At 45.0% G+C, this 18,603-nt stretch overlaps 1 protein-coding gene across 1 annotated transcript in view; it reads left to right on the forward strand.

Moving 5' to 3' along the window:
- LOC144798021 (polycystin-1-like protein 2) overlaps positions 1–18,603 on the forward strand; it is an 849,694-nt gene that overhangs the window by 635,031 nt on the left and 196,060 nt on the right. The window contains exons 29-30 of the mRNA XM_078668807.1: positions 2,841–3,064; positions 8,528–8,744. Coding sequence (XP_078524933.1) covers positions 2,841–3,064; positions 8,528–8,744 — 441 coding nt within the window. The remainder of the gene's footprint in view (positions 1–2,840; positions 3,065–8,527; positions 8,745–18,603) is intronic.

An 18,603-nucleotide genomic window follows, 5' to 3' on the forward strand; every position in this document is an offset into this window, starting at 1 on the left:
ACTCAGTAAACTCCTCCGCCTCCGCTTGTGAACGGATGACAGCTCCGCCTCTGAGCCGCCGTATCAGCTGAGCAATCTCCAGGAGCAGCCGCTTCAGCGGCTGACTGCACGTCAATTTCAGCTTCATCCAGCCGCGTTCGCTTGGATGGGAATTCTTTCTGCCCGATCTCCTCCGTCCTGAGTTTGTAAGAGACTCGTATTTTACATTATTTTATTTTGCCAAATCTATCTTTGTTGGGGAAATACGGGGTCTTAGACCTGCATAGCGCTCCTCCTCACACGAGCTGCTTGCCGACCGTCTCACACGGTCGCCATCTTGCCTCCCCAAGCTCTGTAGATCTGGAGGCCTGTGGCGGTACACCGGAGATCTAGAATTCAGACAGCTTGTGCTTCCGGCTGTCTTTGTAGGCCCCGCCTTTCTGAAAAGTTTCTGTATAATTCACTATTGTTTGGCAAAAGTGAGTAAAAATGGGTGATACATTTAAAGTTGTTTGTACACCACCCCCTAAAATATCTCCTCCAGGGTTCAATCTTCAAGATGCCATTGTGTATCACATACATGGCTGCAACAAAGAGCACTGATCGTGCGCAGCGAAACTCATCAATGGCTGATAGAAATATGTCTAGCAAAGAAGGGGGACTGTAGGGCTTGTTAACGCGATCCAGCGTACGTGCCCAGTCAATACATTACATGAAGAGTATGCTGTTCCCCAGGGCAGACAACGTATTAAGGAGGTTGGGGGAAGGAATCCTCCTTGTCGGAACTAGAGTCCTCACACACCCAGCAAGCTAGGTGTTATGCTTCATCATATGGACTTGCTCCTCGTCGTGTCGGAGCTGCAATACCAGACGGGCACCAGTAAAGTGGCTCTTTAGCGGAGATCTTCTGTTCCTGCCATATGGTGCGTGGGTGTGAGGGCCCTAAAAAACAGTGTATATGTGATGTGGGTGGGTGACGTAAAAAAGGTTGGATAATCCAAATAAACGTTTTATTAGGGTGGTTATCCACCTTCTTAAAAGCAAACAGAGTGGCCGCTCTCTGGCTCTATGGTCCAGTGGAGCTTAGCTCATCTCTCACAGTGTGGTCAACATGTTTCATGCATTGTGGTCAATACAGATCCATTGCATTTCATCAGGACCTATTGTTTATACTATCTACACGTGGTGGTGGGAAAGGAGACTCCTACCTTCCACACTTCATGGATGCGAGCGTGAATTCCCGTCAATCCTAGTGGTAACCTAACTGAAGGGTAAAACTCACTCCATTTGGTATTTTGGGCTCCAGACACCAGTATCGTGGTGTCCTGTCCACGCTGGACGTGCGCCGTAAACCTCCTGCACGCCGAGCCGCAAAAGCCGGATCATACAGAAATATGATCACATCATCCCAAACCTGAAGGAACTTTTTTGGGTACCCTACAAGTATGACTCATCTTCAAAACACGCAGCGTGGCCCTCTCCGGCCAAAAGCGTACTTTTTCAGAAGGTTGATGCAGCAATGATATGACATTTCCAGCATGGTATTCTCGTTTTCCACAAAACAAGCATTACAGCTTTAAAAAAAAATTGTTTTAGAGACTTAATTTATTGGGTTTTTTTCATTTGTAAAACATTACAAACATGGGAAAAAATAACAAAGGGAAAAAATGGAAAGATGGGAGGGATGGGGAGGGAAAGTCCAGGGTAATCGCAATACCAATAAAAAGCAAGCAAAAAAGTGTGAGCATAAAATGTAATAGAGTCACATTGGTACATAGAGCACTGCAATACAATCAGTAGGTCAAACATGAGAGCCATCAAGCCAATTAGTCAACATGACGACATAACATTGGTGGCGGGATTGGTTATGGTCACACATCAGTCCTCATGCTCCAGTTCTCCATTGGATAACGACAGGCCCTCCATACGGGGTCGCCGCAGGAGAGTGGATGCAGCAATGGTGGGGTTCACCTTTTCTCTGTCTCTCTTGACATACATCTTAAAGGTGTCCAAATGAGTTCAAATTTAGACCACTTATCCGCAACCAATGCAGTTGATCGTGCCATAGCATAAATGTGCCATATCTTAGTTCACCACACAGCCAAATTAGGCTATTGTAAGCCTAGCTGCTAATAAAAAGAAGGTGAGTAATCTGCCCGAGGGGTTGTGTATGGATAGACAGAATCCTCCCCAGCTTCTCCCAATGACAGCACCAAAGGGTCCATTGGTAGAGTCACTGAACAAATCTGGGAGATCTGAAGAAGCACCTCTGCCTAGAAGCGTTTGATATGTATACATTCCCACAACATAGGCATATATGTGCCTTTAGAATTACAGCCCCGCCAACAAAGGTCAGAAGTTCCCACCATGGCATACAACCGATCTGGAGTGAAGTACCTTCGGGTAAGAAGTTTATAAGCATTGGCCTTGTGTTGGAAACAGATAGAGTTCTTGGCTGCCCGTCCTCACAACCTCTGCCAGACATCGTCAGAAATAGTAATGCCCAAATCTTGTTCCGCATTGCAGCTCTTTAATATATTTAAATTTTAAAGTATTTCAATTAAGAGCGATGTAGTTAAAGGTTGTCATCTTGCATAAGACAATTCAATGGCAAAGGAGCCACATTGTAGCACGGAGGTTAGTGCTCTTCTTCAGTACCAATGATTGTGCTTTACACTTGCAAATATTCTGACTCAAGCAGTTGTTTTGCATGCATTCTTTGAACAATGCGTGGTTGTATTCCCTAAACCCTTCTCCAAATTATATTTTGCAAACTAGAGCTAAGAAATTAACTTTGTTGAATAAATTTGTTCAAAATGTAACTAATTAGCCTTCCTTCCGTTCTTGTTGAACCTCTATAGGTCGGATAGAATTCACCTGGCAGGAAGTGATGATTGGGTTTGAAAGCTCCATCCTCATGTTCCCCATTAACCTGCTCATCGTCCAGATCTTTAGAAACATCCGCCCGCGGCAAACCAAAGAGCAGGAGAAGAAACAGGGAAAAAGCGGCCGGGTGTCGCCGACTATGTCTCCCGCCTTGCGGAACACACAGTGTGCCACTCTGACCCCGGAATCTGTGATAAAGGCAAGTTTATGCAACCACAATAATGTTCTTGTATGCAACCTTCTCAATGTATATTTCCGAGTGGTCAAGGGACCATTATTTGCCTTTTTACTTACATTATAGAAAAGGAAGTTGACAACTGATTTATTATGTGGTTGATTATATATTATTCAAATACCAAAATGTGGGTATTATATAGGGCGTTTACATGTAGTTTTGTGGCCATTTGGTCGAGGATTTTTACATAGAGACGTGGAAGTGTGTGTATAGATATCTGGTGAAAAGTGAAATCATTTTGGCAAGCATAGTTTATCAACAGGGCAAACTTTGGTCTGATGAATTTCTTTTACTTTTAAAATTAACTCTTTATGTCTTGGTACATGTGGTATTCTTTGGCCTCAGTAATGAAAGTTCCTACTGCAATGTTCTTCAGAATTTTGGTGCTGAGACCAGGTTATCCATTCATGCCATCAACAATCCAGTGATCTTTTGTTCCCTCTAAGATGCATTCTCAATTTACTACATCTATTCGAAATAATGCTTTAGTTGACATTTGGAGATTGTGTAATCCTGATCTTCGAGAGTATACATTCTATTCCCCCACCCATCATTCCCAATACCGTATTGATTACCTATTCCTCAGTAAACCCCTGGCACAGCTTGCCACTCACTCAGAAATAGGTTCCATTTTAATTTCAGACCATGCTCCCGTCTTTGTAGATATTGACCTTATCCCCTTCTCTCCTCACTCAGGACGTTGGCGATTTAACAACTCTCTACTCCTCGACCCCACTTTCTGCACTCAATTTACAGCATTTACCACTGAATTTTTTACACTCAATCACCTTCCTGACTCTCCCTTTGTCATGGTGTGGGATTCCTTTAAAGCGGCTGCCAGGGGTTTTATCATTAATTTCGTTTCTCAAAAGAAAAAGCAGTCTATTTCCAAGTCAACTCAACTTTTGGATAAAATTAAGAAATTGGAATATGCCTATTATCATTCTAATTCTGAATCTTCTCTTCGCGAACTTATTACTGCCAAATTTGCTTTTAATAAATTTACCACCAATGCAGCCTCAAACTCTCTCCTGAAATGTAACTCTCGCTATTATGGTGGTCAAAACAAAATGGGTAAACTTTTAGCCAATTATCTCAAGATACGAAAGGAAAGAACCAAAATTGACTCTCTGCAAGGTCCGGCTGGTATTTCTCTGTTTAAAGACAAGGACATTTTATCTCACTTTGTTTCCTTTTACCAAACTTTATATACTCCTGAATCTAGCCCTGATCCTACTGATCTTTTGGCCTATTTTCAAGATATCCCCTCCCCTCAATCCTCTCATGTTGACTTTACTTCATTAGATTTAGATGTCTCTCTCTCTGAAATCTCTCATGCTGTCTCAATCCTTCGTCGTGGAAAAGCACCTGGACCTGATGGCTTCACCATCGAGTTCTACAATCATTTTTCCTCCCTTCTCCTACCCAAACTACTCTTGTTATTTCAATCCTTTGTGAATTCTGGATCCTCTCAGGGAACTTTCCAAGAAGCTTTAATTTGTTTAATCCCCAAACCAGACAAAGACCATACTTTGTGTAAAAATTATCGCCCCATCTCCCTGGTAAATACAGATTATAAAATTTTCGCCAAAATTTTAGCTCTTAGATTAGACCCTCTATTACCAGAACTCATAGGCCCGGAGCAATCCGGTTTTGTAAAAGGTCGTTTATCATCCGACAATTCACGTGTTTTATTTAACATCTTGAGCAAAGCCCCCTCCCTCTCTACCCCTCTAGCTGCCATCTCCCTCGACGCCGAGAAGGCTTTTGACAGAATAGGATGGGACTTTATGTTTCAAGCTCTTCGTTGGTTCGGTTTTTCATCTAAATTCATTTCCCTCATTTCTTTACTTTATTCTAGCCCCCATGCTTCAATCTTTACTAATGGTGTAACTTCCGCTTATTTTCACCTTAAAAGAGGTGTCCGCCAGGGATGCCCTCTATCTCCCCTTTTGTTTATTATAGCTTTAGAACCCTTTTTAACTAAGATTAGACTGGATGAAAATATTTCGGGTTTTCACTTTGGTTCTCACCAACAAGTCAAATTGTCGGTGTATGCTGATGATATTTTATTCTATTGTTCAAATCCTCACACTACCTTACCTTCCTTTCTTAACCAAGTTTCCTCCTTCTCTACTGTCTCTGGCTATCGTCTCAACACGGACAAGTGCGAAATTCTGCCTTTAAATCCTCTCTGTCACAAACATCTCTTTGATACCTCTGGCTTCTCTTGGCAACCCTCTAAGATTAAATATCTAGGTGTGTGGTTCGCTCCTCGCCTCTCTGACACCCTTAAGTTTAATTTTGAAGCCCTTACCAATAAGCTTAATGTATCTATCAACAGATGGAACCCTCTTTTTCTTTCTTGGTGGGGTCGCCTGGACTCCATAAAAATGATGCTAGCTCCTCTAGTCCTTTACTCCATTTCAATGATTCCCATTCGTATCCCGGATTTCTACTTCAAATCGATAGATTCTATTCTGCTAAAATTTCTATGGAAGGGAAAGAAGTCTCGAATAGCCCTCTCTGCTTTGAAAAAAGATAAATCCCTTGGTGGCGTTAAATTTCCTAATTTCAAACTTTATCATAACGCTTTTTCCTTAAAACAAGCACTACGTTGGCTCTCTTCAGATCTTCCTTCTTATCCTCCTTTATGGTTAACATTAGAATCTTCTTTCCTTTCCCCTTATGAATTTAGTGAGGTTCTTTCCTTCTCCTCTAATGTTACTTCTCTCCGTTCCCCCATTATCTCTCACTCCCGAGCTCTTCTTCAACCTTATTTATTATCTTCTTATCCCTCTACCTCTTCTACTCACACTCAACCTATTTGGCATAATAAGCATCTTAAAATCCGTAATCGCTCAGTTTACTGGAAATCCTTGCATTCTCTTGGATTAAAATGGGTCTCTCAACTTCTTTCTGATACTCAACCTCTCCCTTTCCACCATCTCCAAACTCAATTTTCGTTACCTTCATCTTCCCGTAAACAATATTTATCACTAATTCCCTCCCTTACTCAATACCTTTCTTCACTTCCTACCACCAACCCTATCCCGGTCACTCATCTCTCGGTTTCTAATACCCTCGACCATTCACTCTCTGCTTCCTTTCTCTATAAATCCATGCAATCTTCTACAGATCGCACTAAATCTAGGGTTGAGTTGGCTTGGGAAAAAGACTTGTCTCAAACATGGCCCTTCAGGTTGTGGGATAAGTTTTGGTCTAAACTTCACAGTACATCCAGAGCTGCTAACACTACCCAAACCTTATTTTTTGTTTACAACCGTACTCTATTTACTCCATTCCTTCTGTCATCTTTCTCCTCAGACACCCCCTCCACTTGTTGGTCCTGTCCATGCCCTTTGGCTGATCTGAAACATATGCTATTCGAATGTCCTCCCATTTTGCATTTCTGGCATTTGGTTTGGTCCCAACTTCAAAAGATTTTTAACTTTAATTTTTCCTTCTCCATTGTCCATGTTTTCCTAGGTTCACTTTCCCCTGTTTTCATTGATTCACCACAGAAACATAAATTACTTGATCTTTTCCTTGCCATTGCATTACACCATATTACGTCACATTGGAAACAGGCTAACGATGTTTCCTTTAACGCTTGGTGGAACGCAGTTTGTTTTAACCATCGTTTAGACACTAACTTTGTTTCCCCTATTTCTTTAGCAATTAAGCGTGATCTCTTATGGATCCCCCTTACTGAATATTTATCCAGAATCACCAACCTCCCTCCCATTTCTTCCGTACGCAATGTTGAAGTTCAAAAACCACCGTAAATGCATTTTTTCTTACTTAATTTCAATGTGTTTAAATATTTTAACTACTTATTTCATATCACTTATACGTTTTTTATTACTCAGCTTGTTCCTTCATTTCCTTATGTTTAGGAGCATTGTTACTTATCCTCTTTTTATGTATAGTTATATTCATCAGTTCTGCCATTTGTAAGAGAGTTTTCTTGTTTCACGTAACATATGATTGTTTTTTCATTTTCTGTCTTTGCTTCTTTATACTTCAATAAACTTCAAACTTAAAAAAAAAACAATCCAGTGATCTGCAACTTTTGAATAATATTTAATGTCGAAAATATGAATTATCTGTAATGTTATTTTCCTGATTTTTGTTTCTCTTGTAAACTAATCCAAGATTTCAGTGAGTATTACCTTATATATTCTAGAAACATAGAATGTTATGACAGGAAGGAGCTGCGAGGCACATCCAGTTTTTCAAAGTGTTTCTCTATACCGGGTATACAAAACATGTATTAACCATATCTTTAGCTCGACTGCCCATTTACTCTAGGTCCCATCTTTATTGTCACAGTCCTTAAAATTTGAGGGTGTGTCCACCCAAGAGACAACCTCCTACTTTTTTTTATCAAGTCCTACATTTTCCCTGATTCGTCTTAGTCTAAAGGTTCTTTATAGTTCTATGACTGAGTTGCATTGATTGATCCGCTAACTTTACGGCTTTTCAGTCCTTGTTAGACTCCAATGGTGAAAGTAACAAAGGGAAAAAAGGCATCCATAGCTATTATAAGTTAGGGGGTAAAATCTGTGATTTCTCATGTCTGTGAAGCGTTGGATCAGGAAATCTAGTCAGGCTTAATTGGAAAATCAACAAGGGTAGTGGCAACTTCTTGGGGGAAGCTAGAGGATTTGGTTTTATTGATATATGTAAAGTAACAATTTAGACTGTATCTAAAACCTTTGTTTAAATGTATTCTTTACATGTTTTTTCAGTCTGATGTAATAGTTTTCCATCCAAAATACTGTTGTATGTTTTGTTTCTTCTTAGAGATTGGAATATTATGAATAAAAAATATTTTTTACTGAGCATAATAATAAAAAAAATTCTCTAAATGATATATGGACAACCTTATTTGGGCTTGGCACATCCTTAGATTGTAAAGACTGTGAGAAATAAGACGGGACCAAGAGGTAATTCTTAGATCACTTACTAGTATTTTTTATTATGCTAGCTCTTTCTTGTCACTGCCCAGAACCCTCTTGCCATTTTTTGGCTTGGTAAAGAAAAGCATGTCCGGCTCATGACAAAAAGGGGCATTTAGGGGTAGGCAGGCGGGTTAGACATAGTTATAGGACTACAACAAAAAAGCAAGGGGCATTTATGGGTAGGCTGGTGGGTTAGACATAGTAATAGGACTAAAAAAAATTGTAGTCCTTGGTAAAAGAGTAAAACGATGTATCTGGGGTGGAAACAAACTCAGATTTTAAGGACTGGAATAAGGAAGACTATTTACAGGTTGCATCTGGCAGGTGAACCTAGATTAGTACAAAGCGAAATTCCCATATGGTCTTAGTACTTTTGTTCCTGTGTCCAAAATAGCAAGAAATTGTTGTACTAGTACTGCAGCCACGCGTATTTTCATGAACCCATTTTTTCTTCTTATAGGACATTAGAAGAATTGCCAATTCACTATTTAAAACTATGAAATCTCCACTGCCCTCTTCAGCTTTAGATTTTGGAAATTCTACTGACATTAACAAACTGTTGGCTTTGATGGAAGAAATAATTCGTCAGCAAAATCGGGCTGGGCAAGATCTTTTTGATGAGAGTAAGAAAAAGGAAGAACCTCTCATTCTCACTTTAGGATCGGTAAATCTGCAGGGTGAGTAGTTTTGCCATCATACAACTACAGTTGCTCAACTGGAAATGTGGGACAACATATTTGTTTTTTAAATATTTTTTTTATTGTGGTATTTAACCTCATCGATGCTGGTGACGGAACCACTCCGTCTCCAGCCACGGACGCGCTGTGCTGGTGACGGAGTGGTTCCGTCACGGCCCCCGCGCCTGCGCAGCGCTGGTTTCACGCCTGCGCGGTGCGTTCTTTTGAGCGTGACGGAACCACTCTGTCACAAGCACAGAGCGCCCGCGGCTCGTGACGGAGTGGTTCCGTCATGAGAAACGGCACCGCGCAGCCCCCCCTCCCCCCTAGCGCTGCGGCGGAATTACCGCCGCAGCCAAGGGCTTAAACATACGATAAATAACAAACATGATGGATTTGAAACCGCTATGAGAAGCTTATCAAACATAATAAACTCTCTATTCTAATTCAATCTTAGTTTTCATTTCCCGCTTTTTTAGACACGCACTAGAACTTTGATGATTTATTTGTTGTTTATATGCATTAGTTAACTGCATTGATACTTTCTTTAATATTGGTTTCAGACATTAAAGAACTTAGGTTGACTTATCCTAGTTAGGACCAACAGAGTGAGGGTGACGCATTCCTTGCTGTATGTTAATGGTAATGCTGACCCAAAGGGGAGGATAGAGGCGTTTTAGATGCTGACATTCATCTGTTATACTTACACACATCATACTACCTTATTCTGAATCTGTTTTTCACTGATATGACCGAAACAGTGGGGAACAAATGTTGTTTCCAACTTTTGTTGCGTCATCAAGGAATTCCAAGCTGTTCTAACAGGGCTTTTAAATTGCCCATTAAAGCAGTGCTGGGAAGTAGAGAGCTCAGCCTTGGGAAGGGATGACAGGTGGCCAGATATCTTTTTCACATTCGGAGCTGGGAGGAAATGCTATATTATATAGGTCACCCCATTACTCCTCTGCACTTAAATAGCTGTTGGAATCAGGGGCAGATGATGTTGGTTGTAACATAAAATTATAGATGAATAAAAAGTAAATAAGGGGACTATTTTTCCTTTTATGGTTTTGAGTGAAATCATGGACAACTCGCCTTCACTATTATTGTTTCTCTGATGTCACGCAGAATGCTTTTGTGAAAAACATCTAAGTTCATTCACTTTTACCCATTGATAAATCACTAATTATAATGGTAGCGAAACATGTCAGGGGTTGCTTTTATTTATTGCAGGTTGGCTTGAATGTTATTTTACCAATGCAATGCTGTAAAACTGTGCCTAGAGTGGTAAAAGGCTTTTGTAATTTTACATCTTGGCTTGGATGGCACTGTGCTAAATCTAGGCTTAATCACTCTGTTGTAGGAATGGTAAAATACTTTGTCCCTATCTAGCTCAGTATGGTTGGCACTGTGTTACTCCTATGCTTAAAAACTTTGCTAGAATAACAGACATTTGAGGTGAGCAGATTCAGAGTGTCGCTGGTGTTGTAGGGTGCTCTATACAGTGGCTGCTCTCCACCTAAACTTTGTAACAGAGTTCTCCCCTTCTTTTTTGCATATAGATAGATAGATAGATAGATAGATAGATAGATAGATAGATAGATAGATAGATAGATAGATAGATAGATAGATGTATAGATAGATAGATAGATAACTGCTCTTCCCAACCATTGAGCCCACTGCACCCTCTGACAGAATTCCCACAAATGACGAGGGCAAGGCAGAATATTTAAATTCTCTTGGGTGCTTTTTCCATCATGTAGCTGGACTAGAAACAAGTGTCCTAGGACAGGTTTCGGGCTTTCAGCCCTCATCAGCCAGGCTAGCTTGACTCCAGTGGCAAGGAGAGCATGGGACCCACATCTGGGCATACCCGTTCCACTCGGGTGACTAATGCAAAAAGAACAAATGATGGACAGAATGCAGAACAATGTCATACATTCACCCCAGTACAGAGATCTGGGCCTAAATCCATTGTTTTTTTGCTCCCCATGCCATTCCAGTTTCGACAAAGACATATGCAAATCAGCCTTGACCGTTCCCATGAGGCACATGGTCATGACGGATTTGCATATGGCTGGGTCTAAACTGGGGTGGCATGGTGAGCAAAAGAATGATGGATTTAACCCAGATCTCTTGACTGGGGGTGAATGTATGATTCATTCAGCATTCCGTCCATCATTTGTTTGCATAGCCATATTTTCCAAAGAAGCATCTGATGCTGCAAGGTTCCATCCATTCCTATTTTCAAATTACACACCAACATGTCTATATTATTATATAAATCTATGATGAATTCAATATATAAACTTCTGCACAATTCATAAAACAATCTCATGAATGAGGGAGTGTAATTGACACCGGCGCTGTGGGGGGAACGCATTTCCTGGTACTCTTCATGGCCAGAGAGCTGCCGATGTGATTCCTGTACATTGGGAGGTGTTCAAAATCCAACGGAGCCTCCCGCAGCACGGGAGAGTGTAATTGACACCGGCGCTGGGGGGACTGCTTTTCCCAGTACTCTTCGTGGCCAGAGTCCCACCGACGTGATTCCTGCATTCCCTGAGGCATTCAAAATCCAACGGAGCCTCCCGCGGCGCGGGAGAGTGTAATTGACACCGGCGCTGGGGGGACTGCATTTCCCAGTACTCTCCACTGCCAGAGAGCCGCCGTCGTGATTCCTGCACGCCCGGAGGTGTTCAAAATCCACCGGAACCTCCCACAGCTCGGTACGTGCAAAGGCGTACCCAGGCCGTGCACAGGCCAAGGGCGGTCCCATCTGCGCCAGTCAGCAACAGAAAGAGGTAGGGCAGGGCTACCCCCCTTGGTCACAACATTGGCAGCACTTTCGAACTGTGAGTAGTCCACAATACAATTCTTTTCTTGCATCATTATTGGCACCTTCTGGCTTATTCTATCCCTCACTTTACCATTGTCGACCACGTGTTGGTCTTTGCGAACGTTTTAGCTTGCTCCTACGTGCCCCCTGTTTAGAGCACTTACCAAAATGGGAAAAAGGAAAGCAGCGGATAAAGGTATAGGTGCAGGGAGCATACGGAAATTCTGCATCATGCTGCCAAAAATTGCACTTTAACAGAAAATGATGAGCAGATAGAAGAGGTGACGGTCCTTCTGGCCCCTCAGTCAAGATTGCTAGGCTCCAAGGTTAAGAGGAAGGAAAATCACCATAAGAAGAGCCGAACCACCACAAAAAAACATAGGGGCAAATTCACAAGGAGCTATCGCCAAATCAAGGGCACTTTATCGCCGCCAAAGTCGTGGTACATTTACCCCACCATTCACAAGCAGGTGCTAACAGCCCACAGCACCAGTTTTCCCTCGATAGCAGCCGCAAAAAACATCGCCACAGAGGACCCCTGCAAATATCACTAATAGTAGGCGTTCCCGTGACAAAACCAGTGACAACACCCTACCTAGACATTCACAACAACCAGACAGAACCACAAAAAAAGCACAAATCACGCGATAAGCCGCGTTAGCGGCAGGAAATTTACCCCGGCTCTGACCTGGTGTAAAGTCTGACCACAGTCTGCACCACAAAAGGGAGCACAGCCCACAGCCACACCTGAAGACAAACAGATGCCATGGAGCAACTGAACATGCAACACGGACACCCAAGAGGGCCACAACACCCACCGACACCACAACTGGGCCCGCAACATCCCCCTCCGTTCCCATCCCCAAACCCGGACCAAGAAACTGCACTCCAACACCACGAATCACAAAACAAATATCTCGCCTGATGTCGCACAACCAGGAAAACCAACATACACGTGTGGACAGAAAATGGAGAATGAGTCATACAGCAATGCAACCACCAACACAAAACACCATACAAACAAAAGCCAAAACAACCATTCGGATGAGTCCTAGCGGGTCCTCACTGGACAATCCGTAGGACACAGCCTGGAAGACTAAATCCAACAGAAGAAGATGTGCCATGCACCCAACAAAGGATAGAGAGGGAGAGAGCGAGGTAGAGAGACGGAGTGAGAGTGCACAAGCAGCGCAAGGCCTTGCATGGCACCTGGCTACACATGCCAACAATTGTGTGTATCACCATCCGTACCCCATGAGCCCAAGGCCGTGTCCCAATCTCAGCGCCAAAGTCACATCACATAACGAAAACGCAAGTAGCAGTCAGACAAACAACAGGGATGAAAGCTCCATTGTCCCAATGCAGAAGGCGGGATGACACCTGCACCTCTGACATTGGTCCAGAACGTGCCTGGAACACACTGAGAGAGATGCATTGGCAGATGTGGATGACTCCCACACCACGCATTCCACAAATGAACTATCTGACTCATCCACACCCCACACATAGAAGCCCCTGCCTGATGGACCCCCGCTTGGGATGCCCTTGACACTCATGGAAACAACAACCCATTCAGCCAGACATTGCATACACATTCGAATCATTGCCCAGAGCTGTGGCATATCCTCCACACAACTGCCACAGTTCAGGAGAGTGCCATTTCCACGAGACGCACCAAGGCAATGGCAGGCCATACCGGGCATATGTACAACCCCTGTCCCGTGGAACACTACTGTGCATGTATGCTGCATTTACTGGGCACAGTGCCACTGGCAGTGCTGCGGATCAGTTATCGGCTCAGCTTCCTCATTGCCTAATTCACCTGCCTCCAGCCCTGGTTCCACTGCCGAACATGCACATTCAAGTGTCCCATGGAAGTTTGCCTAACACAACCATAGATGAATTGGACTATGAGTTATGTCGTATGTGTTGGATCATGCACAGGAGTGTAACCAAGACAGCTGTGCATGGGATGCCTTGACATACTGCGTATGTATTGGCAGTTGTGCATGGGAGATTGCACAATTCCTCGTGTGCAGTGACCACATCGAGGTGCTCCTCACTTGGGCTGTGTTGCAGATTGGTGAAACAGCATGGGCAGAACACACCTGCTCGGACCAGTTTATGGATTGGCTCACCCTGGTGTTCCTTTAACACAACAGTGACGTACTATTGGAACACATGGCACATGAAACTGCACTCGCATTCATGGATGAGTAACTACGTTTCTGCAGCCACATCCAATTGATACACACAGCACAGGTCACAACAACTTGTTGCATTGAGGCGATTGCTCGCATAGCCCACCACAAGAGTGGACACGTCTGCCATCGTCCGGACTCTGGATGAATGTGCGTGGAACAACGCGTGTGTACACATACCTGTGCAAGGAGATGCAGGTCCATGATCGGCGCAACACATTGCTGTTTTGCAACGTTGCCAATTCGGACACACTGCTGGGGGAGAGCACACACATGGCAACCTAGCACAACATGTGAACATGTCGGACCCTTTCACCTGATTACTGTCAGCAGAGCAGACAATCGGCACACTCCAGTGGCAGAGCACGATGCGTATACCACTGGCAGTGAGTCATGTCCCCTCACACGGGGCAATGAGCAGACGCCAAACAACACATGACTCATCCGGCATGGCAAAGAGGGGTGGGGCGTTCCCATTTGTGATGATAGTTTACCATTTTCGCATCAACATTTTCTGAACCTCAACATGTACCCATGCTGCATGTAAGAGTTTTAAGCATGTCCCTGCCTGTTGTGTCCGTTGCCTTGTCCGTACTGACACGCACATGCCAATAAAATCTATGCCACCCCACTGGTGTCTAACTGTGAGGTGTGTTCATTAGATTGTCCACTTGAGTGCCACAATGAGCATCTTCACTACACAGGGAGGAACTGACTTACACATGTGCAATGGGGGTGTGCCACTTTTGCAAGCTCAACCTCTGTGAGCCGGACATTGTTTTGGGATAGGTGCTGGCTGACATGTGCATTTACGTGACTTCAGCAATGTGAGTATGGTGTTCAACCTCGGACCATGTGGAGCAATGTCATATATCATTACAGGATGTGTCCATACAGATATGTGTAAGTAGGCATGAGTCGTGAAGTTGTGTTGACACAAGTGATGTAGGACAGCACTCCTTGCCTGCTACTGATTTGGTCACACCTACACACAGCCCTATTCAACACACGAACGTGTGCCTACATGGGGGGTTGTGAGATTATTGTTGATGTGACAGGGGGGCCACAGCTAGTACTCACCTTCCCAGTCATCCAATTTGCCATGTGTCTCTCAGGGATACACATGCGCATAGATGTCAGTTACCAGGGTGTACCTTCAGGTGCAATCATTGTCCTTACATCCAGCCATACTTCCATACGTGAGTGAACATAGTAATGACACATCTGTGTGATTTAGAATGTTTTATTCACATTCAGATGATTGACGGAGCTGGAGCTGTACATGGCCATCCAAGCCCACATCACATGGAAGCCCAGTGGTGGGCCAACCAGAGACCTTTGGGGATTGAGAAGTGATTAGGAAGTGGGAGAGTGCAGTCCGCAGCTAGATTGCTGTGTGATTGGCCAGCAGTGATGAAATGGGAGTCCGTGTCGGGGTCTGGGTGAATGTCGCAGAGTGTTCCGGGGGTCAGTAGGAGGTATTTCCCAGGGCATGATGCCTAGGTCATAACCAGGCAGGGACAGGGCATATGGCAGTGATGGATGCTACTGCCTCCTTCCTCACAAAGTAATTCCCATCCCCTTCTTACTCGCCTGATATGGGTTCTGTATCCAGTGTGTCCGGTGTGTGTGGCGGGGTGATGGCTGCATCACTGTGTGCCACTGACACAACAGACTGAGAAGATGACGGGGCATCACTGTGTGCCACGGACACATGAGGGGTCGGAGCCTGTGTGTGTCGATGTGCTCAGTGGCAGCAATGGCAAAATGAAGTACTGCAGGGCATTGAAGTTCCCAGATACTACTCTCTGGTGTTCAGTCGTGGCATACATACTTCCAGCCTGCATCTGCTCCATGGTCTCCATTGACCTCCGCATCTCTGCCAACTCTGTGCTGTAATCGCTGGAGCCTGTCTCACCAGACAGTTCTTGTATTCAATTCATGACCCCAGTGAGGTCAGCCAAGGTCGGTGGCGGAGCATGGTGCATACAGGGGGTGTCTGATAGGGACTGTACGTGGTCCCTGATGGGACTCAGACACCCACATATGGCATCGAATTTGGCTGCCATGAGTTCAAAACCCACCCGCAGCTGGTCAGCCAACTCCACCTGACAACGCCACACACTTTGTAGGAACTCCATGTATTGGTCGTGGGTGCTGGGAGACAGCTGTGGTGGTTTGTGTTTCCTGCTGTGTGGTCTGTACAGGCAGTGGGCTCACCTCGGGGCAGCTGGCCTGCCCTGCTCCTGGGGATGGTGTGCGGAGGCTGTCCATTATCCGTTGGAGGGTGTCTTGACATATGTGCAGGTTGTCCTCTTCATCATCAATGATGTGAAGTGTGGTGTGCCGTGCAGGAGGTGTTGTTTGTCCCTCTGCAATGTGGAAGGGGAGATGTAGGTCAACAGAGGTACACATGTATGTTGAAGGTGTGCAGATGTTTACATTCAGACTGCATGCCAATGTACATTGTCACTGTTTTGGTGTAGCTGGCTATTTGATGGCAGTCAGTGTGTGTTACGACTACATGACGGATGTCTGGTAGTACCCCTGCATTATCATCACACAGTGTCAGGCAATGCCAGATGTGAGTGGACAGTTGCTCTGCACATGCGGTAAATGTTGTGAGCTGTGTCCTATGGTGTTGGTGTTGTACTTTGTACCTCATTGCCGTCAATGATGATGTTCTGTGATTGCTATGTGTGTCTGCTGCATTGTGGGGGAGTTGCCACAGCAACTCTGAGTTTGTGTAGCCTTTTCCATTCGAGGCAGAGTGCCTTTGAATTGTGTGCTTTTCGGGCCTGATTTTTTTTTAGACTTGAGTCATATGTGCTCTCGCACAGATTTTGTGGCCTTGTGCATTGTTCGTCTGCTGCGTGTTCCGTACGGCATGGGTTGTGTGTGCACTTGGACATGTCAGAGTGTGACCTGCTCCTTTACGGATGTGATCCGCACTGGGCTTCCTCCACATCGATTCGTAGGCCATCTCATGTTTTTGGGCTGCTGCCATTCTATTGGGTGTGCATTGTTACTTGCATAGTCAATGTGGGTCACAGAGCCGCTGCTTTGCTGGATTCAGCACATGTGCATGGGTTGCTTGTGAAAATGGTGATATGGAGGGGGCCCCTTTGTGCACATTGTGGACGGGGCCTACTTGGCGTTTCTATGTCAACTGCAGTGTGCCAAGGCTATCAGTGACATGTTCCACGATCATTGTGGGTGTTCAGTGTGATACACATAATTGTGCATGTGTGTCATTGTGCCCATCTCCCCTGTCCCCCCTGACCCTGGTCGTTACTCACCCTGTTGCTGTTAGGTCCGGTCGGATCATGCTGTGTCCAGGCCCCCAGTTCCTGCCACTGTCTCCTCACTGCTGACAGTGGCCACCATTTCCTCCAGCTCATCAATCTCCTCCAGTCGCCCCTGCTGCCTTCCTGTTGGCGGAGAGCTTCTCCTTGGTTTGGCTGTGCACTTCATGCTAGCGCCACTTGAACTCCTCCAGTGACCTTCTCGACACTCCGACTGTATTGACGTTGTTGATGATGGCCTGCCATATTTCCGTGTGGATTGCCAGTGCCGCAGTAGAGATGCGGAACAGTTGTTGATGGTGTCCTATGGTGTTGGTGTTGTACTTTGTACCTCATTGCCGTCAATGATGATGTTCTATGATTGCTATGTGTGTCTGCTGCATTGTGGGGGAGTTGCCCCAGCAACTCTGAGTTTGTGTAGCCTTTTCCCTTCGAGGCAGAGTGCCTTTAAATTGTGTGCTTTTCGGGCCTGATTTTTTTTTAGACTTGAGTCATATGTGCTCTCGCACAGATTTTGTGGCCTTGTGCATTGTTCGTCTGCTGCGTGTTCCGTACGGCATGGGTTGTGTGTGCACTTGGACATGTCAGAGTGTGACCTGCTCCTTTATGGATGTGATCCGCACTGGGCTTCCTCCACATCGATTCGTAGGCCATCTCATGTTTTTGGGCTGCTGCCATTCTATTGGGTGTGCATTGTTACTTGCATAGTCAATGTGGGTCACAGAGCCGCTGCTTTGCTGGATTCAGCACATGTGCATGGGTTGCTTGTGAAAATGGTGATATGGAGGGGGCCCCTTTGTGCACATTGTGGACGGGGCCTACTTGGTGTTTCTATGTCAGCTGCAGTGTGCCAAGGCTATCAGTGACATGTTCCACGATCATTGTGGGTGTACAGTGTGCTACACATAATTGTGCAGGTGTGTCATTGTGCCCGTCTCCCCTGTCCCCCCTGATCATGGTCGTTACTCACCCTGTTGCTGTTAGGTCCGGTCGGATCATTCTGTGTCCATGCCCCCAGTTCCTGCCACTGTCTCCTCACTGCTGACAGTGGCCACCATTTCCTCCAGCTCATCAATCTCCTCCTGTGTCGCACGACTCCCAACTCCAGTCGCCCCTGCTGCCTTCCTGTTGGCGGAGAGCTTCTCCTTGGTTTGGCTGTGCACTTCATGCCAGCGCCACTTGAACTCCTCCAGTGACCTCCTCGACACTCCGACTGTATTGACGTTGTTGATGATGGCCTGCCATATTTCCGTGTGGATTGCCAGTGCCGCAGTAGAGATGCGGAACAGTTGTTGATGGTGTTCTATCACCTCAGTAACGATGATCCGTAATCCTCTTGCCCTTCCCTAAACACGGGGTTCCTGGCAGTACATCCGTGGGGCTTGTGGGGTTCAGCTTGTCCTCTGCACTCGGTCCAGGTGCATCCATGTTGCAGCGCAGTTTGAATTTTTTTTTTCTTTTATAGTGCTGTTTACCACCAGACGCACTGGATTTGCAGGCTTGTGGCTGTTTTT

The sequence above is a fragment of the Lissotriton helveticus genome, chromosome 12 (assembly GCF_964261635.1).
Source record: "Lissotriton helveticus chromosome 12, aLisHel1.1, whole genome shotgun sequence".
Classification (NCBI taxonomy): Eukaryota; Metazoa; Chordata; class Amphibia; order Caudata; family Salamandridae; genus Lissotriton; species Lissotriton helveticus.